General features: G+C 41.8%; 1 protein-coding gene across 2 annotated transcripts in view; it reads left to right on the plus strand.

Moving 5' to 3' along the window:
- Positions 1-16,966, plus strand: part of FAM53A (family with sequence similarity 53, member A) — a 49,958-nt gene extending 32,992 nt beyond the window's left edge. For both annotated transcript variants that reach the window (XM_009868636.1, XM_009868637.1), the window contains exon 4: positions 15,777-16,966. In XM_009868636.1, coding sequence (XP_009866938.1) covers positions 15,777-16,100 — 324 coding nt within the window. In that variant the 3' untranslated portion in view covers positions 16,101-16,966. The remainder of the gene's footprint in view (positions 1-15,776) is intronic.
- The last annotated feature ends 7,592 nt before the right edge of the window (positions 16,967-24,558 follow it).

Raw genomic sequence — 24,558 nt, forward strand, 5'->3', positions numbered from 1 at the left:
TAAAGACTTTGAAACTCACCTTTAACTTAAGCATAATACAAACTTCTTCAAGTGGCCTCCAAACATTTGTAGTGAATGTAAGCCAATATGTTCTTGTGAAAATACAGCAATTACAGGAAAAGGTGAACTATTGGAAGTGGTCAGGGAAGCTTGCTTGCATGTGTTCCTAGCGGAAGCGTTTTATCGAGGGTGGTAGCACTACAAATGAGGAGTTAACACCCAACAAGTTTAATGTAAGTGACCTTGTAGGCTAATATTGACATGTTTGTTCTAAGTAGCTTCAGGAGATAGTGATTTGTTTGTAGCTGTTTAAAGAGCACACATGTGCATATGTGTTATATATATTTAATGGTATATAAATAAAAAAGGCTTTTCTGTATCTTTTCCCTTGTGTTCCTTGATGTGGAATCGTGTTGCTGGATGGTGGTCATCATGAGGACTAAAGTACTACTGTCCAAAGTGCTAAGTAGTGGTGACAAGTTCGTTCAGGTTAAATACTCGTATGACCCTTTTTCCAAGTCACATTCTTAGTTAAAGCTATGTCGATGCTTTTTGGAGCATTTTTTTTAAAATCAAAGGTTGAAGATAACTCAGATTTCACTTATGTATTATTAACTCCCTAACTAGGGTAAATTGCAAATCTCCCTGATGGTGTCAGATTTTTGCCAATATATGACTTTACTGCTAGAACCAGGTGTAGGTCACTCTAACATAGGCTTGCTATGTAATAGAATGGTCTGAGAAAGGGTTTTAGCGTTGGAGTTGTAGATCATGATTACTTAGACCCCTTCCAGGCACTGGGGTAGAGGGGAGAAATCACTGTATGGATTAAGATAGAAATGGAGTTTGTACAGACACGGTTGCCATCACTGGTATTCAGCCATCTCTGAGATGGGTACGGCCTTGAGAGTTAATCACAAAGTCTTTTCTTTGTTTTAAAGACTGTTGTCTTTCCGTGGCCATCTGGTGCGTAAGGGAAGGATGGGTGGGCAGATCCTGACGAGTCTTATCTTGGCTCTTTTTGTCATCTTCTCCAACTGCTTTCTGAGACTCGTAAGTCACGTGTACCTATAGTCCTGTCTTAATGTGTAATCAGACTAAATATGCATATGTGCTAGGTAGTGAGGTGTAAACTTGGTAAATGGAATAAGGTAGGTTACACCTTCCAGATCTGTGAAGAAGTGCACAGTTGTATGTAAGATGATACTAAGTGCAAACCAGTGAGCATCTTTGCCCACACTGATGTTAGGAGCTTTGGTACAGTGCTTGCAACAAGCTGCGTTTTGAAGATTTCCAGATCCTCTGATTATGTTCTTGGTTAATCACTGGCATTAGTTTGTTCTCATGTTGTAATGCATTTGCAGGTTATGCAACAGCCTTAGGGAATTGAACTACAAGTTTTAAGCTTAGTTTTTACTCTTAAACATACTTGGCAATAACTCTTAAATTTACTTTGACAGTTACTGTATATGTTGGCTTTTGTCCATGTCCTTTATACGGCCACTGAAAGTACTGCAGACTTTGATTCTCTCTTTTGAATGTTTTTTATTGAACTCCTCTCAAGTTGAGGCAGCCTGTCCTTTGAAATGTGTCCTGTCAAAGTAGCCCGGATTTGGAGCGCTTTTTTTCCCCCCCCCCGCCCCGCTCTGAGAGGGACAGACTGCTCAGCACATCCATTGGTAGCAGCCTGCAGACTCTGGCAGATGGGGTGCAGTGGTTGTCGCTGGAGATGCTTCTCACCAAGAAGAGCCTTCGGTGCCCTGGCTCAGGTCCTAGGAATGGCGTGACTCTGTGCCACGCAGCCAAGTAGCCCTTCCAGCTACCTGACGGTTTGCTGTACTTGCCGTTAGAAGTGCCGTGCCCTGTCTTCTCTGTCAGGAAAAGTGGTAGAGTGAAAGGAAACATCCCGAGGGTTGTTTGTTGGATGGCAGTGTTATGTTGCCTTCACACTCTAAAAATTATTGTCACATAATGGTGGTGCCAGATGAATGTTTTATAATTATATTATTATTGATTACTTGAAAATTTCCAAGTCCTTGGGACTCTTTGTTGGAACCCATTATAGTGGCTATATGTTTCTGCTGTGCTTTGTAGAATTTAGTTTTGACTTGTTTACTGTGTGCTGGGTTTTTTTGTGGCATGTCCTGTACTTCCCAGGAATGCTTGATTTGTGCTGCAAGCTATAGTAAACTAGCTTTCAACCCTTAGTGCTGCCCTTTGCAAAGAGTAAGAACTCTATGAGCTTGTATTTTAGGTGAGTTTTGTGCCTTACCCTGAAGTAAAACTTTATAATTTGACACAATTAACAGTAAAGCTTTCAAATATTTGTGCTACTGCTTTGGGTGAAAGAGGAAAATTTTGTGAGTCAAGAGGGCAAGATGAATATATTCCTGCTACCAAGTCTGTTTCTGAGAACTTCATCAGTATGTAAGGACCTTGCTTTCCTCCTGAATTCAGGAAAAGAGCACCCCCTTTGCTCTGTCCCTCACATCGTGCTGCAGAGGCCACCAGTGTCATGTCTCATTCTAAAAGCAGAATATAAATGTAGGCTTGAAGAGGTAATTTGAGGTTTGGGGGAGCTTTTAACTGGGTGGCAGCTGCAGCTTGAAACACCTCAGCTCGCAGGGGCCAGGTGACTGCAGCAGCTGCTTGTGATTCCCATCTCCCCCTCTAGCAGTGGCCTGGCCTGGCAGAATGTACTTGTGACAAAGTATCTGTGGGTTTAATGAGGGTGAAACTTGGCAACTATTGCCCGAAGAGCATTGCCAGGAGTGGCGACACTTCTCAGATGGCTTAGTGCAGTTAATGATCAGTTGTTTTTTTCCAATTATAACCCTCTTTGTGTGGAATGCATTGCCCCTTGCGTTAAAAAAAGTCCTGCTCAATTTTGTAACTGAAGACAGCGTCAGCCCAAGACTGTCCTTAGTCAGTAAAACTTAGTTTCCAAAACATGATTAGGACGGCTGCTGCACAGTAAATAGTGTGATCCTTACTTGTGCTTTGGTTTAGGCTCTGTGGATTCTTTTAAATGGGCAAGGAAGAGGGAACTGGGTGAAAGTATGCTCCTGCCCAAGCAAGGGAACAAACTAGAGAAACAGATGGTGCTAAAAATAGTTTATTACCAAGGTCTAAATATGGCTCTAATTCCTCCCCTTATAAATAATGCAGCTATAAATCCTGCTAGATATCAATAAGTATTGAATTAACTCCAAACTGCTGAGTGTTACAGGACCCTTTGGCAGCTTTCCAAGCTTGGTGTTGCCCTTCATTCATAGGATCAACATTTAATTTCTTAACAGGGGAAACCTGAAGAATTCATCCTCTTTGAATGGAAACAGAGATGCAGGGAGCTTGAATGAGTAGCTACAGGCTAAGGCATCCCGTTGCAATGGAAGGGGAGCCGTGCTTGATGAGTTCCTGCTAGGTCGCAGCCAGGATGAATCTCCTCCTTTCTTTTCTGCAATGCATGAACAATCAAAGGCTCCTTTTTTATCTATTGTTGCCATGGAGGGCATCCATTTAAAGTTCAAATTCCAGCAGGCTTGGGAAGAAGGAAAGGAGATAGCAGTAGGCTGGTCTGGGAGATGATAGGCAAGCATCAAAAGTGAGCTGAAGACAAGCCAGCACTTTGTCCTGTGACAGGACAGACCGGGCTGGGGGTACTTGGTTTTGAATAGATGCCGGGGAGTTTTTTTGGACTGGTGAATGAAACGCTACTGAGGTAGCAGGCGCAGAGAGCATCTGGCGTTTTGCTTTCTTTGCATGAGCAGAGTGGGTCACAATGTGAAATTAGGCCTGAAATGGCATGTAATGAAGTGAGCCCCTGCGCTTGGAGGTTCCCCGGGCTCTGACAGCGAGGGAGTACAAGCCTTGAGGAGAGCAAAGGAAAGGAAATCTCATTAAGGGGTTTTTTCCCTCCCTCTTCTTTTGTAAATGAATCTGTAACAAATGTCTTGCAAGTAGTTGGAGCTTCTCAGAGCTGTTGAGCACTGCATTGCTTTCTCATACCTGAAAATAGCTTTATGTGTTTACGGTACTTTTCTGTAAGCAGTGTGCTAATAAAAGGAGGAGGCAGCTTAATATCTGCTGCAGATTTGCTTTTCCTTTCTGGCAAGTTCCTGTATGTACAAGTAAGTGTTCATTGTTGAAAGAGCTAATGAGTACCAGACCAGCTGCATTTGACATTATGAGAAAAGGGGCCATCTATTAGCTCACAAGCCAGGTTTCAGCCAGCTATGGATATTTTCTTTTTTTAATTATTACTTAGCCTGTCATAAAATTGGATTATGCTAAAATTATTGGTGATGTATCTTAGAATACAATATGGTATGAAGAGCTACAGTTCAGTGTTATATATAGGGTACTTACGGCTAATGTGCCTGTGCTGCACCAGAGAGTTTAAAGAGAGGTTGAGAGCACTTTTCTCAGGTTTTAGCATCGGGGTTTTGGCAGGTGGCAGGGGATTAGTTTTTTTTTTCCCTTGCTCTAAATTGCAAGAGGTGGTGGCAGCAGAAGAATTGAGTAGTGTTTCGTCATTGATATGGGAACTTTTTCCACATCTCTTGGCAAAAAATGAAATCCCAATGTAATTTTTAAAAAATATATTAGAAAATGAGATATACTATTCCTTTCTGAGATTAACTCAAGGTAATTTGGAGAGAGAGGGTTCTTTCAATATTCATTATTCTTGTAATAGCATATTAATTGAATTAATAGATTAATGCATCTTTATGGTGCCACACTGGAAGGACCCTTTTAATTCTGAAATTAGGCTTTGATCTGTGGTGAAACTTCCCTTACTTTTTGCCAGTCCCTTTCTGACTGGATGCATCGTCTTCTGAAAGAGACCTAAACCAACCTGATTCACCAGAGAGATTTATTAAAATACCCTTGGAAGGTCTTAAGTTTAACTGTCACTTTGTGTTTTGTTAGTCTTGCGTGGCACAGATCAGTTCCTGCTGCATGCGTATGCTGGTACATAGGTGTGATAAAAACAAAACAGATGTCTCAGGCATGTGAAAAGGAACTGAGTTGAATTTATCTACCATCAATTAGTGATGACAGTGTGTCCTTCCACTAGGGTGGGAAATACTGACTTGTTTGTGTCCTTTTTTTTTTTTTTCTTCCCAAGTATATACAAACTGAAAAGAAGTTTTTGTGGGTTCTTTTAAGTTGCTGTTAGATGCAGCTTTTAGTGGAGTACAGTCATGAGCAGAAGTTTTTTGCATAAGTGATCTGGGAGGTGATGGTTTGGGGTTAAAGTTAGTTGCAGATAATCAAATAGCTGAACTGTTCATATACTTCAAAGTACTCAGTTCTTTATACGCTGACCGTGACATGTTCTTCTGCAGTAAAATTTAAGTATTACCAGAAATTGAATTTTAAATAAATGAGAATTCTCACGAGTTTGCTCATTTTAGTTTTCATTATAGTAGTAACCATGTGGCTAAAAGTTAAAAGGCTTTTATGGCATGCTAGGAAGCTTGCAAATTGTGGTAGTATAAGCAAATTGGAGTCTCTAAAACAAAGTGTGTGTAATACTCGAACGTATAGCTTTCAGAAAGTTGCAGCTTTTGCTTGCAAACTCTGATTTTATTACAAAACAGTGGAATGCTGAAGTTGGCTATAGATTGTTTTAGCGTTACTGCAAGGCTTTAGGGTTTTGAGTGTTAACTCTGTTTTATGTGTAAGTTGCCTATATTTTGCTTCTCCTCTCAATGGTTTGATGTATTTTAAAACATATTGCTTTTTAGTGCAGCTGAAGGATGAAAGACCACATATGTGGTTTCCTGGCTTAACTTTTATTTTTTTATTTTTTAAGCTTATTGAGCATCAACTACTCAAGTGTTGTCAACTTTGGTACTTGAATAAATAAACAAACTTGCCCAAATGGTATTTATCAGATGGAAGTTTTAGCACAGGTTGACTCGATCCTACAAATACATAGCAGACTTGCCCCTTGATGTCGAAAGTGCTTCCCGAGCCACATAGTTTTAGAAATATTCAAAATGGTCCAAAATCAGATATGAAGCTAGAAAAATGCGGTGTATGTACCAGAGATTGAAGGTGAACAGGGCTAATTCTGTTCTTTCTAAACAAATGTGTTTGTGTTCAGCTTAACTTGTCTCTGGAAATAATTAGTGGCGAGAGTCCACTTACAATTTGAATTGATACTCCTACAAGAATTTATTGGTACAATGTGGGTTTTGCATTGAGTTGAGCAAAAGATTCATAATAGCACTTGTGCTTTGTCCACGTGTGTATATACCCCTGCGTGCCTGTGTGATCTTGTATAACAAGATCTTAAGGCTTTGTTTTGGACGAGTATTTCTGTAGTGGAAAATGCGTTGGGAAACAGGAGAACTGTTCCTAAGCTGAGGTGGTGTTTCCCTTTCTCTCCCATCCCCCTTCCTTGGCAGAAGTGAACTTTATGGCCCAATTATAGAGTCCCTTAAAATGCTAGTTATGATGGAGTGCCAGCATAACCCAATAATATACGTGAGGCTGACATCTGTCAGTAACTAATGAGGGCAGCCTTAGAATCAGGGTTTAGAGTTTACTCCTCTAATTTCTTATAAATTTGACTCATCGTATCAGCTTAATATTTGACCTGAGGATAAAAAAAAAACCTGAACATGCTAGAATTGTAAGAGAAGTTGGCATGTGGGTGTGCTCTGCACAAATCGGTGCATATGTGATTTAGTTGTGAAAGTAATTGTTTGCAGCTCGTAGCAAAGTCATGAAGGAATAAGACCTTGGCCAAACTGCTCAGGAATAGAAGTTCTCTATAAAAATAGATGACACACAAATGGCAGGAAATGAAGCCAGTATGGTCATGTTTTGAAGCCATGAGGGTCAAATGCTGTCCTGTGTTACTCTGGTGCATAATCAGTCAACTTAAACCCTGTTATTTGAGAACAGCGCTTGGCAAGGTAAAATGAACTTCAGAATGTGGCTGATTGTTGGGAGCTTTGTGGAAGCACAGCTACAACTTTTTCCTCTTGATTGCATTTAGTTAGGAGTCTAGAAAACTAGTGGAATTCCTGGGACTGGAGGTAACTTGCTTTATGTTGGTTTAGAGCTGATTATAATATGCAAGTCTGTCAATTCCTCTGCCAGAGGAATAGTATGTTAGAAGGCTTTGGCTGCCCAGGATGGTCTTAAATTTTAGATCCTGAATGCTGAACACAGAGAGGTGGTATTGGGAGCAATCATATTCTTGTTAAGCAGGTTTTTTTTGTACTGCTTATGTTGAGCGACTGTGAAGTATATTAGTATATGTCTGTGTGAAGGGATGTGTATGTAGCTCATGTTAATGAGTTTAAAATGCAGAAAACTAAATGCATTGTTCTAAAATCTGTATTAATTAGACATTACTTAAACTAAGTCTCTAACTTTTTCATGTTATTAATGACAATGGTAATATGCATTCTAAGTTGTTTCTTGTGTCCACAGCCCGTGTTCCTTTTCTGACGGGAGAGGTAAGGATTCTTGAATGGGAAAAGATGGAACAACTCTGGCAAAACATGAATCATTTCTTTAGGGGAAGAGCACATGCTTACATTGTTTCCCTCTGTGCCCTTCTACTGCAAAACCAGATGTGTTCATCCCCCTGTATGAGCACAGATGGTGCAGCTGTTTGTTCATCACACCATTGCTCATTAATAATGTTGGCTGATGTGTGTGAAGCCTCTCAAGCTTCTGCAACTCCAGAAGAGGTCCAGTTCCATGTTGTCCAGCTCTTCAGGTTATCCATAAAGTGGGTAAATCCAGTGTCCATATTAGATGTGCTTAGGGTCAGGCGAGGGATAGAGAAATAACTGGATGAAGACAGGCAGTTGCTTCCCTTAAGGCAGAGCATTTCCTTGCATCCTGCGGGACCTCAGGCTGCAGCTGCTGCCTAAGCAAGAGCAGAGCTAGAACCCTCCTTCCAGGCCATTCCTTCTGATATTTCAGTGTCCTGTTGAGTCTTTTTCCTGTGGTCCTTCTTTCCCGTTGAGGAAACCTGTTCTAAAGCTTCGGTGCATTTCAGAGGAACACTACTGCTCTTTCTAGTACTCTTCTTCTTTAGAAAAATCTTTTTCTCCCCGGCCAAAGTCTTGTGCTGTATTATTCAGCTGAACAAAGCAAATGTCATTATGTTCCACTTTGTTTGACACTATATTGATTATTAGCCAGTTCAGAACAGTTAAATGTGCAGTGTGAGCCTCCTGTTTTAGTTAATGGAGTAATTCATAGCATCTGTAGGTACTTAGGCTTGCTGGACTGATACTAAGAGTAGTTGAGACTTTTTCTACTTAATTACATGCAGGTGAAATAGGCCTGATGTTTGTAGAATGCAATCCCACATTCTTATAATAAAAACTTGCATGATTTATACTTAAACATAAAATGTAAAATGTTGCAGTTCACAAATTGACTGAATTAGAAAATTTAAGATGCCAACATCTTAAAATTCCATTCTGTTAACTTTTGAAAAAATCAGTTTAATGCTGGCCTGGGTTTTATGTAAGGGGAAAATTGCTCTATGTGTTTGCCTTCTTCATGTTAGTACTGGTGTGGAATCATACTCTTGACTGTATTACACGAGGAACTGCATTGGCTCACTTGGCTTCCAGTTTGTCTTTAAAAACAAACACACAAATTTAACCCTTGTGATGAATGGTTCTGGACTTACAGAAACTGCTAAACCCCAACACCTGAGTTTCTTGCACTAAATTGTCCATATCTTGCCAAAATTTAGTTTAGAAAGTAATGAATAAAAATAGCAGTAGTGTGTTTTCAGGCTAAATTCAGTTTAGAGAAGTATCTTTAGACTGACAAACTTTTATTTAATCTGCTTAAATTCCTTAGTTTCTTATGTTAATGTTGGAACTTAATTGAACACATATGCGCACTAAGCGTATAAGGGCTGAGCTAATAGCTCTGAGGGGGCCTGTGGATTTTCTCCTCAGTTGTTTAGATGATCTTTGCAACCCACTGAAGGGAAAAGATGTGGAGAGGCTATTTAGTTTGAGTGTGAAATGTAGTTTCATACATGGAATGCACACCATGAATAATTTTTATGTCTGAATTCAGGGCTGGGGGGAAGTCGGTGTTCAGATCGGACTTCATCTGTGATAGAATCCTAGAATCACAGAATTGTCTGGTTTGGAAGGGACCTTAAAGATCATCTAGTTCAACCCCCTGCCATGGGCAGGGACATCCCCCACTAGATCAGGCTGCCCAGAGCCCCATCCAGCCTGGCCTTAAAAACTTCCAGGGATGGGGCTTCCACTCCCTCTCTGGGCAACCTGTGCCAGGGTCTCACCACCCTCATGGGGCAGAACTTCTTCCTCACGTCCAATCTGAACCGACCCACCTCTGAATTGATTGATCTTTAATTTTAATCTATTCCCTCTAGTCCTGTCACTACCCAACATCCTAACAAGCCCCTCACCAGCTTTCTTGTAGCCCCCTTGAGATACTGGAAGCCACAATAAGGTCTCCTCGGAGCCTTCTTTTCTGCAGACTGAACAGCCCCAACTCTCTCAGTCTGTCTCCATAGGAGAGGTGCTCCAGCCCTCTGAGCATCCTCGTGGCCCTTTCCTGGACACGCTCCAGCACGTCCAGATCTTTCTTGTGCTGTGGGCTCCAGAACTGGACGCAGCACTCCAGGTGGGGTCTCACGAGAGTGGAGTAGAGGGGGAGAATCACCTCCCTCGACCTGCTGGCCATACACCTCTTGCTGCAGCCCAGGACACGATTGGCTTTCTGGGCTACAAGTGCCACTGACTGCTCCTGTTGAGCTTCTCATCTACCAGTACCCCCAAGTCCTTTTCTTCAGGGCTGCTCTCAAGCCAGTCACTGCCCAGCCTGTATCGGTGCTTGGGATTGCCCTGACCCAGATGGAGGGCCTTGCACTTGGTCTTGTTGAACTTCATGAGGTTGGCCTGGGCCCACCTCTCCAGCCTGTCAAGGTCCTTCTGGATGGCATCCCTACCCTCCAGCCTGTCAGATCCCTGCTGCGCTTGGGATCTGCCACTTCGGTGACTTCACACGTGGCTATCTGGAATTTGGTGTGGCACCAGCAATTTTAACTGGGACCTACAGAGTTTCCCTGCTAAATGAGTACACTGCTGTACAGGTTGAAAGTTCCCAGGATTGCCCCACCAGTGCAGGTGACCAACGTGTGTGGGATGCAGTGGCGGAGAACTGCACCCCAAATACCCCACTCAGTCTTTGTGCATTTTGTTCTTCTCATTTGTGGACTTAAACTAATCCAGTGGTTTCTGTCTTTTATCTCATGTGATGAACAGCCTTGTATTCTTGCATGTGTGAGTATAATTAGACAAATTCAGCAATTTTCTTAAATAGTCCTATTTCAGTGAGCCATAGTATTTTTATTTTTTTTCAACTAACAGAAAATAAAAAGCCAGATGAGATCACTAAGTTCTTACAGCTCGTAAACAAAACTTATAAATTGTGCCGTGGTATCCTTATAATATAAGGATAAAAAATCTAGGCCAATAAATAGATCAACTTTCATGGTAGACTACACCAACAAACTGCATGCTTAAATCTAGAACAGTCTGGCTAGTGGAAGATGAAAGGCGGTTACTTCATGATGCTGTTTAGCATCTGCTGTGAAATGAGTTGATGTCAGTCTACTTCTCTTCCTGGGTACCTACATCTAAAAAATTAAAATAACTTTTGAAGATACAGCAGAGACAAAGTACTGAACAACTTTCATTTCAAGTCATAGCCGTATTGCTGCGTGTCAGCTCGTATTGATTTTTTTCTTAACTAGGTCTTTGGCTTTGCAAATAGGATTTACCTTATTTGACTACAAGAGCTGCAGCAGTGATTTCATCTCTGATTTAAAGAACGGTTATTATAGTTAAATGTCTAATTGCATGGCAAAAATGGTAGAAGTTGATTGGTTTTTTCTTATTCATATCCGGTATTCTGTGTTTTTTATGCTTCCTAGTTACAGGTGGTGAAGTAAGTGTTGCATTTTTTTAATATAAAATACGTGCCAAATTTCCAAGAAAATGAGGGATGACTGCAGAGCTACAAAAGTGAACAGCATGTTTGGGTCCTAGAGTGAGTTTGACCGAAGAGTCAAATGCCCATGAAAGTGTCAGGAATTTTCTAGGAGTTTGATTCTGTTTCCACGAACTACATAAATAGAAGTATTCTTAACTACTTGGTTTGTAGTGCAATGCAAGAAAAAAAAACAACTTCACTTCTGGTGAATTTAAAATGCATGGTTTTAAAAATCTGCAATGAGTTTTTGACTGAAGTGTTATTTTAGACACTTGAATTAAAAACCAATGTATTTCTACACCTTTGATTTCTCGTTTAAGCAGGGAGAAATTCTTTGCTAGTTAACTTTTTTTTACATTGTAGGGTATATCAGCAAGCCTCAAGTATAGATCATCATGAGGAATACTATATTGTTTTCCTCCTATCAGCACTACTTTGTACTGCTGATGCAATGTTTCTTCTCAACTGCAAGTTTCTTAAAACTAAGGTTATCTGTGAACACTTCAGTGTTCACAAAATGCTCAGTGCTATTAAAACAGGAAAGTCAGGTGTCAAGATCTTTACTCCCAAAGAAGAGTTAATAGTTTGTTACATAAACACAGCGTTTTTCTCACTGTTTTTCACTATGCGTAGAAGAAGATGCAGGGATTAGGACTGTGGTGGGATATTTCTTAATCTGTACAATTTCTAATGATTTGTGATAAACACTGTACATGACTCCAGCTTGAATTGACACAGGTAGTGATATTAATGCAAGTAATTAGATGCATGAAGTGAGAATTCATTTTACAGGGAGGGGCACTATTCACGTCTCTTTGTGGTAGGATGTGGTGTCAGTCAGGTGATGGCATGTTCAGAAGGGAGTTTTCAGCTGCATTTTTCAGCCTTCAGTTTAGAGCCAGTCTGACTCATTTGTAGGAAACACAAGTCCGGGAAGTGAAATAAGGACCTGTGAAACCCTCAAAGGGAGAAATGCAGCCCATCTAACTTGTTCCTCCATCGACTTTCTGCATACAAGGAAGCAACAGAGAAAGCCACGTGTTGCTCCATGCTTGGGCTGCTTCTTCAGTGTTTTACACTTGGATTAGCTGCTGATATTCCAGGAAATTCCAGGATGCTCTCATCATGAGGACCACTGCATCACCCAGAGATGGGTAGTGGATCTCTGGTAGAGACCTTAGCAGTCAGGAAAGCTTATATGCCAGTATCTCTTAAAGCAGCATCTCTTGTGCAGCCATAGGCAAAAACTGTGGGATGGGACAGAGCGCCAGCCAAGTAACTAGTCTGATTAGGCTAACGAGTTCCCTCTCTTTCCAAGTCTGTGGCTTCAGCCCATCCAGTCATGGTGACTAGTGCTGGGAAGCAGTCGGACGGGCTCAGGGCTTTGGGTGGTTTCAGGCTTCCTCTGCTCCTTGCTCGGTGCCAGCTGCTGCAGCTGCACCTTTTCAGAGCAGCTGTATCTTCCATTCAAAACCGAGGGGGGAAACGGGTGGGCTCGCTGTATGATGGGGCCACGGGCAAGAAGCATGAGAACTGCTGCTCCCATTATGCACTGTGTTTTTGCGCACGTAAATGACTTATTTTTCCCTTGACTACTGTAGCAAATGGCTCTAGTTTTGTTAGTAAAACAAAACCAACCTTTTTATTGCTTTTTATATTTGGAGAGTGATGTATTATGGGTTTCTGAACTGAAGGTTTAGTAAAGAGTACAGACATTAGCTTCCTTTCAAGCTACTCTGGGCCTGTCTTGTTTGCTTTGTATGGCAAGGGTCTAGAGAGATTTCTTTTATTTCCTTCCCTGCCATTGTTTTCAGTACAAAGTTGTTTTTTTCTTTTTTTTCCCTTAATATTCAGACATTTTATCGCCTCACTTTTAAAACTTGGAGTTTCTTTTTATTCTTTTCCCCATCACACAAAAGAATACTTTTAGCTGATTGAGTTCTATCCATTGCCAACTGTGGACTCTTTTGTCTTGTTAGTCCAGCGTCCTTTATGAAATGAGGACCATTGAGCAAGTACTCGCAGGCTCCCCACTGAGCACAATTGTGCCTGAAAGGTGTGGTACTGTACCAGTGTAACATGTAAAGCTGCAGTTCAGAGGGCTTGAATGCACTGCAATTTCTACCTTTTGCTTTGTGAAAGGAGTGGGATTGTGCTGCGAGATAATAAATCCACCTATTTTTAGTTCGGTGCGGTTGTGACAAGTGTGTGAACAAAGAACCAGTTGAATGCACTTGCTGTTGTGTTGAAGCCGGCTAAAAGTTCCCATTCAAGTGGTTTCAGCACAGTACAGCTAACAGGCAATTTTCCATTTATGTACACAAACCTTCTAGAAAGACAGCTGTGTGGTTGGATTAATTTCTAGCAGCAAATTGAATAAAAGATATTTTGAAGGGGGACTTGGGAATTCCTTTTGAAAACATTGAAAGCAGAACTTTCAAAGCTTTCCTTTATTTGATCCCTTTCCTTCCCAGTGCCTACTAGTAAGGTTTAAAGAACTGGAAATATTGTCCCCTATATGGAGATACAACAGGAAATGTGTTCTTTTTCAAAGTGATGAGATAAAATTAGGGTTAAAATATCCTTTAGCACTTTCTACTTCAAAATGATACTGTTTTGCTTTAGGTAAATATGAGAGAAATTTATGCCTTTTAGTCATAAGAAGGAGCTCAAATATCTGTACTTGAGCAAGCTGTGAGCTATATAGAAATGTTTTGCAAACAGGAGTGTGTTTTACACCAGGACCATTTTCATAGGGGAGTGAAATTTGGAAGTACAAAGCTTTTTAGTTATGCAATGTTATCAGTTTTGTTGATCCTAGTGACATGCAAAACTGCATGTGGGTTTTAACCATTGCTAAGACTTCTCTGAATTACTATTGACAGAACTATGGTCAACAGTCACTTTTTTTTTTTCCCCCCGAAAGTCAATCTTTGGGAGTTGCATAAATCAATGATTAAATGAGGTCTGGTTTGTGTCTGTCCAAACTGAAACTTGCAGCTTGTTAACTACTCATCTAATACATGTTATAAGATATGGAAGTTGTTTGAGCAAGAGAAGAGCTGTGTGCAGTACAGGCGCAGCAAACCTCTGACTGGTAGTGGGGAATGTCACACGGAAGTGTTTTCACGTGGTGCCGCCTTGGGGAATGCTGCTGCAGCGTTTTACCTGTGGAGAGACACCAGCAATGGTGACCCACCACCCCTGCCGGCACTGCTCTTCACTCCTCATCCTGGTGGTGCTGTGCTTGAACTCCAAACCTTGAGTGGTTTGCTTTTTACCTTTACTTGAGCCTTCTCTCAAGTAAACTTTCTGCGTAGACTTGATGTAGGGATGTCCAAGGAACTGGCTGAGCTTGCAGAGTGGCAGTGGGCTTGTCTGCAAGGTGTTCCGCGTGTAACATCGACCCCGAGGGGTCAGGCAAATTGCCTCACCTCAGTGAGGTTTCCCTCACTCTCCTTCATCCAGTTGCACACAGGCGAGCCTGACTCATTGACATTTCTTCTGAATTTGTCAAGTTTGTTTTTAAAAAGCACCCAAAAGTGTTGCTCATATGGCTGCTGACGTGCATTGGTGAAATAGAAAGATGATCCAGTGTTCTAGGAGAGCATCTGGAATGTAGCATACTGGGAATGTTGCAATGTTCCTGTTTCATCTGAGTATATCAACAACTATAAAATATTTAAGAAATGACAAAATGGGGGAGGAAGCTGAAAATGGGTGTGAAAATTTGGTCCTGTTCCCTGTGGATCTACTTGTAATAAAATCTTTCTGTGTGAGAGACTGGTGTCTTAACCACTAAGACATTGAAAGCGAGCAGAACTTCAGTCTCCTGGCTCTTCACCACCTCTGAGAGGAGGAGCCCTGACGATTTCACCCTCCTCTCACTCTTGGCTTGTATGAGACAGAGTTTAGAAGTTTCTTACTTGTTAAAATTTAAGTTCTGCTGTCTGTGTAATTCTGTTTTTTCTTAAATGTTGCTTCTGGATTCTAGTCAAGGATCCCTTACAGTTACCTGAGGAGCTTAGGCATTGTATTCCTTTATCTGAGGGACAGAGGGAGCACATTTACTGAGGTTTTATTTTCTTTGTCTGAGGACAGGTGAGTGAGTGGCCCTCTATTTTTAGTGTACTTGTCATTTAAACAGAATTACTCAAATTCCCGAGGCCTTGTTCAAGTGACACTCATAAGACAAACTTAAGCTGACTCTGGAGCAAGACGCTTCCAGTAGAAGCTTGGCTTTCTCCTGTTCTGAGGTTTCCCACATGTGCCAGTTGCCTTGCGGACTTGCTGAGGTGATGCCTAAGGGCTCATTGTCTGCAGGCTTGAGAACTTGGATGAAATTAATTGGTGACTAGGCTGCAGTGCAGCTGTTTGACGTAAATGCTGATGTTACCAAATGCTGTGCTTTGGATTTGCTGGAAGGCTAATACATCGAACTGGGCTCTGTAGTTCTGGCTTAGTTCACTAAAGCTAGAGCTTTGGATTTTTCTGCATCAGAAGGGGGACTGTAGTAGTTTTTCTCTCTACAAAAGGCAAAATATCTGTGCAAAACCACGTTGTACAGTAAGAGCGTATAGTTCTTTTTCTCTTCGTGCTCCTTGTTATTTCCAGGGTTACTTTTAAACATGTGGCACTCTGATTTTGAGTACATACTCTCAATCCATTCAAGAATTCAAGGAATTTATTCTGCTCCTCCTGTACAGTCATGGTGAAATATATTCATGTGTGTTTGTTTTTAATTGCAGACTTTAAAAAATTCCAAAAGTCTTTGCTCCCTTGACTATGAAGATGATGATGATGACACACAAATGAAGACAATTGTGTCATCCCCATGTGACTCAAATGATCTTATGAACATCATCACCCCTGGTTCCAGTCCGATGAAAGAACAGCTGGATGAAGTAAGACATCGTGGGTCATGCCAAGGTAGCTTCAAAACAAGGGATTTTAAGAAAGCAGCTGCAGTATGTGAAAGCGATGAGGACACAAGCGATTGTGAGAGCACCGAAGAAGGCATCTTTCCTCTAGACTGTGGGGACTTGGACCTAGAGCAGATTGAAAACAACTGAGACTCAAAGTTGTGTGCTAGAATCAGAGTTGTTCTAAATTAAAATGATAGAGGATTACCTTTGCCATGCATAATCCATGTCCCTGAATCTCTGTATTGCCTATCTTGGGCCTGTGTTAGAAGAAATGTTTCAGGCGGGGAAAAAAACGTGAACCATTGTTACCTGTTTTAGTCTTTTGATCAATATGTGGATGACAACAAAAAAGTAGGAGTTTAAATGTTATTTTGAACATTAAGGAATAATTTTGATTAAAAATTTCCTAACAGATATTTTGCATTTTTATGGCTTTTACAGTTCTGGAGAAAAAGCATCTCTATTTTGAAATGAATTTTCAGAAGGGCATTCTATAAAACTAAATCTGTCTACAGTGATTCTGGTGCGGGTATATGTTGCTTTTGTTAAAGAGCTTAATGTGAAAAGTGAATTGCATAATGAAATTGGTAATAAACCTTCAGATAGAACTCTTAAATATCTGGTTGACAACTGGTCCAAAATACTTAACTGCCATCTTTGACAGTGTCTGGTTAAAAAAAAACCTTCATAACATGTACAAATGTTCTTTTCATACATTCAGGACTTTTTGATCAAAATATGATAGTGACCTTAAAGGTTAACATTTTCCATTATTTTACTACTTGAATTGTTTTCTAGCCTGAAGCAATGCTAATTTAGGTGGGATAAAACTGCAAGTAGCTGCCCACCTACTTGGTCATTATGTTTTCTGTGGTTCAAAAGAATGTACAACAAGAGCACTTGAACTTTTAGACAGGGACTTTGTAATGATCAATTCCCCAGGAGGTGATCCCTTCAGCAATACTAGAAGGAAAATAGTCCTTGAATTAAATAAAATGACATTTTGCTTTGCACTTTTGTCTCCTTATGAATTTTACTAGCTAGTGGAAAATGTGCAGCCTATGGCACCATATTCTATAATATGGTTCTGATGTGCAGACTTGGGTGGAGGGGGAGGGCAGTTTTCTGGTCACCTGAAAAAATGACACCAAGGAGGTCTGGGAAGTAACTCATGCTGGATTCCTAAAGTGTGTCTCGGTGATTACATACACTGTAATAATCTCAAAAGTAATACTGTATTAATTGCAGACTATTGCAACACGTACTTATTTTGTTAGTTCAGCTACAGTACAGATTTTCCTGAACAGGAGGGAAATTAATCTTGAAGTAGTTTTAAATGGGATAGAAATGGAGAAGCTTAGGTTATGGCATTTCAGTGTGTTGTGTTAGTCTGCTTAAATAAGCCAACTCCTACTGTAACTTGTGCCACAAAACAAAATTACGGCAATGTATTTTAAGTCAGCTAATGGAGTGTGATTGAAATAAGAAATAAATATCTTGAGGCACATGACAGAGGCTGCAGTAAGGTATGACACAGGCTCCAGCGTTGTGATTAGTGTCAGCCTTTTCATAATGAGAACTGGCCTTTAATTACTGAACCAGCTTAAGTAACTCAGGTTTTATACAAAATTTTAAAAGTTTGGGTAGCCAGTAAGAAGCTTTGAGTTTTTGTTCTTGTTTTTGACTCCTACTGCCTATACAACCACAAGTGGCAATGATCTGTAGTATTGATACTGGTATGTGTGCGTCGTAAGGTGCAAGAACACTGAATAGACTTGTTGCGTTTTGTTAATCCATGTTGTGTGGGAGAAAGTGAAGCTGCTCACTGTCAGTGAAAATCATTCTGCTTTTTCTAGATGAGTAAATAAAGGAGTTACTGTTGGAGCAAGGGCTTCAGTTCCTTCAGAAGCTCCTGCTAACCACGTGTCTCGCCCCACAGGTGTAGCTACTGGTGCAGTGCAGAGCATACAGATGGTGGCACACACAGCACAAAGCTATTTGAAATAATCTTTTGCAGCTGAGGATCACTGTTGCGATGTCCTCAAGAAATTGTTACTTGGAGAAGTGGCGAGTGAGGAACAGCCAATTCACCTTGTGGGGAGATGGGAGATGGGCTACAGCGTGGCGATCTGTCATCCTGGGTCATGGAACAACTCAGCTCCCTCCTGGGCTGCAGTGACTAGTTGCAGAACTACATTTCTTTCTGTATTCTTAATTGGGCAATAGAGGTAAATAAAATTGAATCAGCTTTAATGCAGGATTGTAGCAAAGGCCAATAGCACAACTGGGATCACTTAAGAGCTAATTTACCTATTTGAAAGCACTCCAGTTAGAAGTGTAATGGCATGAAATGAGAAAGTTAATGTGGCAATCCGTTTGGCTCTTCCTCCCCTGAGGAGGATAAGCTACTGGAAGAAGTAAAAGAAGAAAATACCTCAGAGGGCATGAATAAAAGGAGGTAAGATGTACTTTGCCAAGAAAGCAAAGCAAACAAACAAAAACAACAACAACAACAAAAGGCCTAAAGCTGTTTAGAAGGTGGTGATAGACTGAAGGCGAGAGTACAAGACCAGATAATATTTATTGTAGCTCTGAAATATGGTCTGGCTGTGATCTCAATGAATTGACTTCTCTAGCCTCAGAGGCAAGGTTCTGCAGTTCCCTTCTGTAGGTTTGCTGTTTCCAGTCAACACAAAGCCAGATTCCTACCCACATGCTGAGGGCAGGAAGGGGTTTCCCAAGTGAAGGTTACAGACACGTTTGCTTATGGTAACACAGGGCTTGGTCTCCTGGTAGGCCAGCTGTTAAAACTCTAAAAGGCCCTTTCATGGAACAAACAGAAAGGAGTGGTTTTAGACACTGAAGAACAAGTTTTATGAAAGTAGAAAGTAGTAATTATCTAGTTTATGCTCCTGTTAGTGGGTGACAGGAAAATAAGTAGTTGAACAGCTGTGCAGTAACACTGGCAAATGAAGAAATCTGTTGAAAGGAATCTGTGCACTTTGTCTACAGATGCTAATGTAATCTCCCCTGAGAACCAAGAGTAAAAGGAATTACTGGTTAAAACCTAATTCAGACAAGGCAGGCATTGGCTTTGCATCCCTCACAAGACCTGAATTCCTACTGCAAAAGAAATTCACACATGAATTTGGCACCTTTGTTGCACTTGATTATAGGATAAAATCTGTAGTAGCTGTTGGGCAAGTAGAGAAGCTGGCTTGCAAAAAGGGAAAGTGTGGTTTTGAAGACTGAATTGTATTTGGAAGCGGGCAGAGCTAGGCTGTAAGCAGCTCTGGTCAAGGGAGTGGTTTCCTTCCGTCTTGCAGTCAGTGTCAGAACGGAAGACTGCATTGCATGCAGTTGTGGGAGTTGCTCTAGGTCACTTATCTCCTTTTTATTAGCAACCTGGTTTACAAAGTAATAAGCACGTTACATTTACAGTCAACAGGAAGGTGGACAGATGTGAAAGATAAGATAGCAGTTAGCATTCAAAATAGTCTTGGCAACTTGTAGAAACGGTTGCGACAGGGAGGAGATGGTGGGGAAAGACATCCTTTTCAGCAAGTACTAAATTTGGATAGAATTAACCGCACGAATTCAGAGTACTGCCAACCAGTTCACGTTATTTCACTTAAGGGATCTGATAGTTTGTCCTGCTGATGATAGAAGAGCTAGCTAAGGTTCACAATTGGTGATATGTTTGGTGAGACTTGAGGTAATCCTGTGCTTCACAGGAGCACCTGTAAGTACGCAACTTGAGATGCTGCACTTGGGACTAGAGAGTGCAGTGGAGAGTGGTGTGACTGGTATCTTGAAAATGTGGGGAAAAGCACTTGTGAGGATGCACTGGAAAAACTGAGCTTGAAATCATATAGTAGATGGGGCTTAAATTGCAGCTCGGGTGAGTGATAGCTTCTTCCAAGGCCAAATATAAAAAGATAAGGATAGAGAATCAGTGAGCAGTTATGTGGAGACGTGGTAGTAGCTCTCCCACAAATGGAGATCTGTTAAGAGCAAGCAGCTGTCAGGAGCAATAATTACGTTTAAACTTGCTTTGAGGCAGAGGAAAAGAGTGGCTGACTTCTCACAGCCCTTTCTGCTCCTGTTTTCCTTTGGATCTGAGCGACTTGCATCTCCGAGCAAGCTTAAAAGTTACAAGGTACATAACTGCTGGAGGAAGAGAAATTGAGAATAACAGGGCAAGGAAAGCACTCTGGAGCAGAGGTAGTTCTTGCCGGTGCATGGTTCAACTGTAATCTATAGATTCTCTTTAGAATTGACATTTGCTAGAATGGAGGCCCCTATGCTGCAAGCTTGGACTAAACCATCTTTTTAAAACCCAAAACTATGCGTTTGTCTGTATCCAAGTCCTTTCTGGTGGGGTGGTGCCTAGTGATTTTACATTTACTTTCAAATTGCAGGTAAAGACGCTGGTTACCTGTTGGGGTAAAGCTAACCTCTGCAGAACCTCTGAAAACACAGGGGTTTGTTGGAAAGTCCTCACTGGTGGCTGGCGGATGCCCAGGATAATTTTTCTGACCCTGTGCTTATTTTGCACACTAGATGGTATTAATTTTTGAAAGTACCAGAGCGTAGCTCTAGGTGCTTGTACAGTGGGCTTTCAGAGCAGGGCTCCTCATTAGGAATCCTCCAGTGGTGATCAGCAGATCCCCTGGGATGTTTCCCTCAAGGGATTGTCCTTAGAAGAGGTGACCTGGCTGGGTTGGTGGCAAATGTTGCATGTGCTCACCTTGCAAAGGACCCAGTCCAGGAGCTGTGGGCCCCCACTTCCACCACATCTTTGTACCTTTTCCTCAGCATTACAGAGGGACGAGCATGAAACAGTTGGGATCTGGGACCCGGTTGCTGTGGCTGCTTATCCTTGGACCCCTGGTGGAGCTTGTTAGTTGTTTAACATACCCACAACGGTGTTTTAGAGGCGCGTTGCTGCCATATGCTTAGCAGCCCATTCTGGTGTTTTCAAAGTGAGCTTTGACATCAGTTGTTCTAGAGTTTGTGTGTAATTAACATCATCCAAGTTACTGCTCCCACCACCATCTGGTCAGTGCAACAGTCACTGGGATGCTGAAAGCTGGTATTTACTAGGGGAGAACGAGGGTGCTTTCACTATCTGCAGCTTCTTGGAGCCGTCCTGCAGCCCTGCTTTTACAGGTTTTTCGCTGTTCTGAAGTGACTCAGATTTATGCTGCGAGTGATTCAGGCCAGGGAAATACTATGTGAACTCTATGGAGATAAGTTTAAAACTTCCTTAGAGCAGCATTTCACTTCTTAAACTCTTAAAAAACTCAAACCATGGGATTAAATGTTTTATGATGTCTCAGTTTGGACAAAATGCTGTGATGCCCTGATTCAGGTAAGCTCATCTGATGTGAGTGATGATGTGAATTTAAAGTGAAGGCTGTTCTGATGAGTACTCAAAACTAGTGTCCCACTTTGCAAAACAGACTTGCTGATCTCTTCCCTGCAGCAGTGTGGACTGAGATCGTATTCCCAGACAACTTGGCTACGGACTGGGATGTTCAGCTGCCCCAGCTGCCTTCTTCTTGGTTTTTTTTCTTTGCTTTTCCTTCCTTCATCTTACAGCTACTCTATGTCACGTGGGGAGACAAGGCACTGTCTGGGTTTCTGGATGCATCAGACCTATGGTGGCTACAGCAGAGGAACGGTCTGTAGCCCATACTTGGGATGTGTGTGGTAGCAACGGGGTTGCTCCTCGAAATGCAAGGCTGCTCATGTCTCAGGGAAGCACATATTCCTCAGAATCTATTCTTACTTATTTTTCAGGCAGAAGAGGGAGGTCTTGGAGAAGAGAGACAGAGGATGGCCCTGTACTATCTGCAGCTTTTTGTTTTTTTGCAGTTAATGAGTCTTAGCACAGGATGACCTGCTTTTGCTGCCTGGCACTGCTTCATCCTTGCAACAGTTTGGTCCACATACTAACTGAGAAAGAGTTCCCATGGAAGATGGGACAGGTCTTTACATGAATGGAGAATCTTGCATAATGCAGAAAGGTGCATGAGGTTAAATTACAAGCCTGTAGGCAGCCTTGCGTCTGCTTTTTGCTCATTCTGAGGTACTTAGCAATTTTCACCTCCCTCAGGTACACAGTTCTAAAAACATTATGTGATACAAATCCTTCACTGAAAAAAACCCAATAAATATACTAATGCTCCAGATTTGGTCATCAACATTGTCAGGATCTTAAGACCTAGAACAAAATCGTTCACTATGCAAGTTAACAGCATGTTTTGTTCATTGTCTGATAACATGGATCCACCAGAGGAGAATTAAGGTGCATGTTTTGCAGATGTACTAAGAAATCAATGTCTGTGCCTAGGGAGCATGGATTTTACTCTGAATTTTTTAAGTCTGGCTGTTACATGATGATCTAGTTTTGGTTTTCCCCTCTGACTCATTAGCATCCCTAATGCCTCCCCATCCCTGTCAGGCTGTTCCATTCCCTATGCGGCTCAGTTACACCCGTCATCCTCCCTCAGTCTGGAAAATCATGTCCAGAGCTGCTTTCTTGGAAGTGTTTGGGTGATGTGGGTGTTATATGGGCAGCAGCATTTAGCTGGGAGGGCAGGCACATGCCCAGCATGTGTGAAATGTTCCTAGAGTTGGGATGCTGATGTCTCAAATCTCAACGAAGAGTTTACAAACTGGTGTGTTTTTCCAGCTCTTAAAGCGAGGTCAAAATCGGTTGAAATTTTACAGGAATCACAAATGTTGGTTTGTGATGCTAGCTTTGTGCTGATTACAGCAATCCTGACAAAGTCCCTATAGATGCTAAGGCTTCTTAGCTAGCTGAGCGGTGGTTTGTTTTGTTTTGGGTTTTTTTTGAGCAAAGCGTAGGTTTGTGTTTTTTCCTTATCTTTGTATGAAGAGTGTTGAGCCAATTTATCTTCTTTCTAACAAATCAAAGGAGTCAATCCAAAGCAAATACCTGATGTGGAAGAACTTCAGCCTGAACACCTTTAAGTCATCGGAAACAAATGTAACATTGGGATCTTGTAATGGAAAATGTTGTGTGACCTGTAGGGCCATGTAGGGCTGGGTAAGTGTGTCTGACTTGTCTGTCTAATGTGAATGTTTTGCTCTCAAATGTCATTATATTGGAATCTACCCCGGGCAAATAAGAAAATGACACAAAGAAAGAGGGGAAATCAACAGAAATGGAGATATTTGAATAGAAAAAGAATCCAATATAGGAGGCCATCATTTAAAACAATGTCAGAACCGTAGCAAATGCAAAAGTTGTCTGAAGCACAGACTCCTCCGGAAGGAAGGCATTTCTGTAAATCTACCTTAGTCAGGGCTAGTGGGAATGACTGGGCTAATCTTTAGGCACCAGACTTTGAGCTCTTGCCAAGAAAAGTTTCCTAAAACTCTTGCTCTTCAGGAAAAGAATGTAATTTTAGCCCATAAGCAGGAAAGGACAGGGGCTGTAAGTCCTGTATGTGCACACACAAAACTATCTAGACCTTGAACTCCTGAAGACGTGTGTGTCTTGCATAGTAAGAGCTGTTCAGAATGGTAGTAGTGATTCTAGAGGCTCTCAGGAAGACCAACTACTAAATGTAACAGGGTTTTTTGCCAGTTAATTTGTCTAATGCTGCACTTTCACACGTTCCCCTATTCAGAGTTACACCTGTTCCTAAATCCACTTACAAATGATAACATCCAACCTCATTTCAACATCCTTCTTTCAACTTCCCTCACATGAAGGGTTCTTCCCCTGATTGATCCGTTTTCCTTTTCTTCACTCAGGTGTTTCTATAGCGGAACAAAAGTTGCTGGAGAGGGGCTGAGCTGGGAGCACCTCGAGTGCCACTGCGGCTCTCCCTCGGGTCGGGGGAAAAGCTTGAATATGCAAGTGGAGCGAGCCAGACGTGGGGACAAAAGGGTGATATAATCCATTTTGTGGATGGCCAGCTGTTGAGCTGCCCCTCTCCCCCCTTAGATAGTTATGCAAATGGAGGAGGGGGGCTTGGGAGGGCAGCTGGGCCACCGGCCAAAGGGTTAAGCTGGGCTTTGTAACATGGGCTTGCTTGTTATCTGGGCCGTTGTGACGCTTCGGGATGGGGCTTGTTATTTGCCAGTTGAAACTCTACTTTCAGCCCCACAACGAGGCATATATAAAAGCTGCAATCTTTAAGGGAGTGGGAGGGAAATGCTGGATCCCCAAAATTAGTGACAACTGCCTTTGTAAAGCAGTCTGGGTTAACTTCCCACACCCATGGCCCTCCCAGCTTCACCTCTTTAGTTCAACAAGGTTTTGACTGAAACTGGGTACAGATAGAGAAAAACCCGTGACGTTTCAACAAGCATCTGGGCTCTGCCAAAGCGGCTGGCAGGTGCTGTGTTGTTGCCCTCATTTTAATCTCTATGACAATCTGCAAGGGGTTCATGGGGTGATGTACCTGCCCAAAATTATGAATCTGTATTGGGTTGGCTCAGCCGGATTTGGCAGGTGCTGTGTTGTTGCCCTCATTTTAATCTCTATGACAATCTGCAAGGGGTTCATGGGGTGATGTACCTGCCCAAAATTATGAATCTGTATTGGGTTGGCTCAGCCGGATTT

The sequence above is a fragment of the Apaloderma vittatum genome, unplaced genomic scaffold, assembly GCF_000703405.1.
Source record: "Apaloderma vittatum isolate BGI_N311 unplaced genomic scaffold, ASM70340v1 scaffold4284, whole genome shotgun sequence".
Classification (NCBI taxonomy): domain Eukaryota; kingdom Metazoa; phylum Chordata; class Aves; order Trogoniformes; family Trogonidae; genus Apaloderma; species Apaloderma vittatum.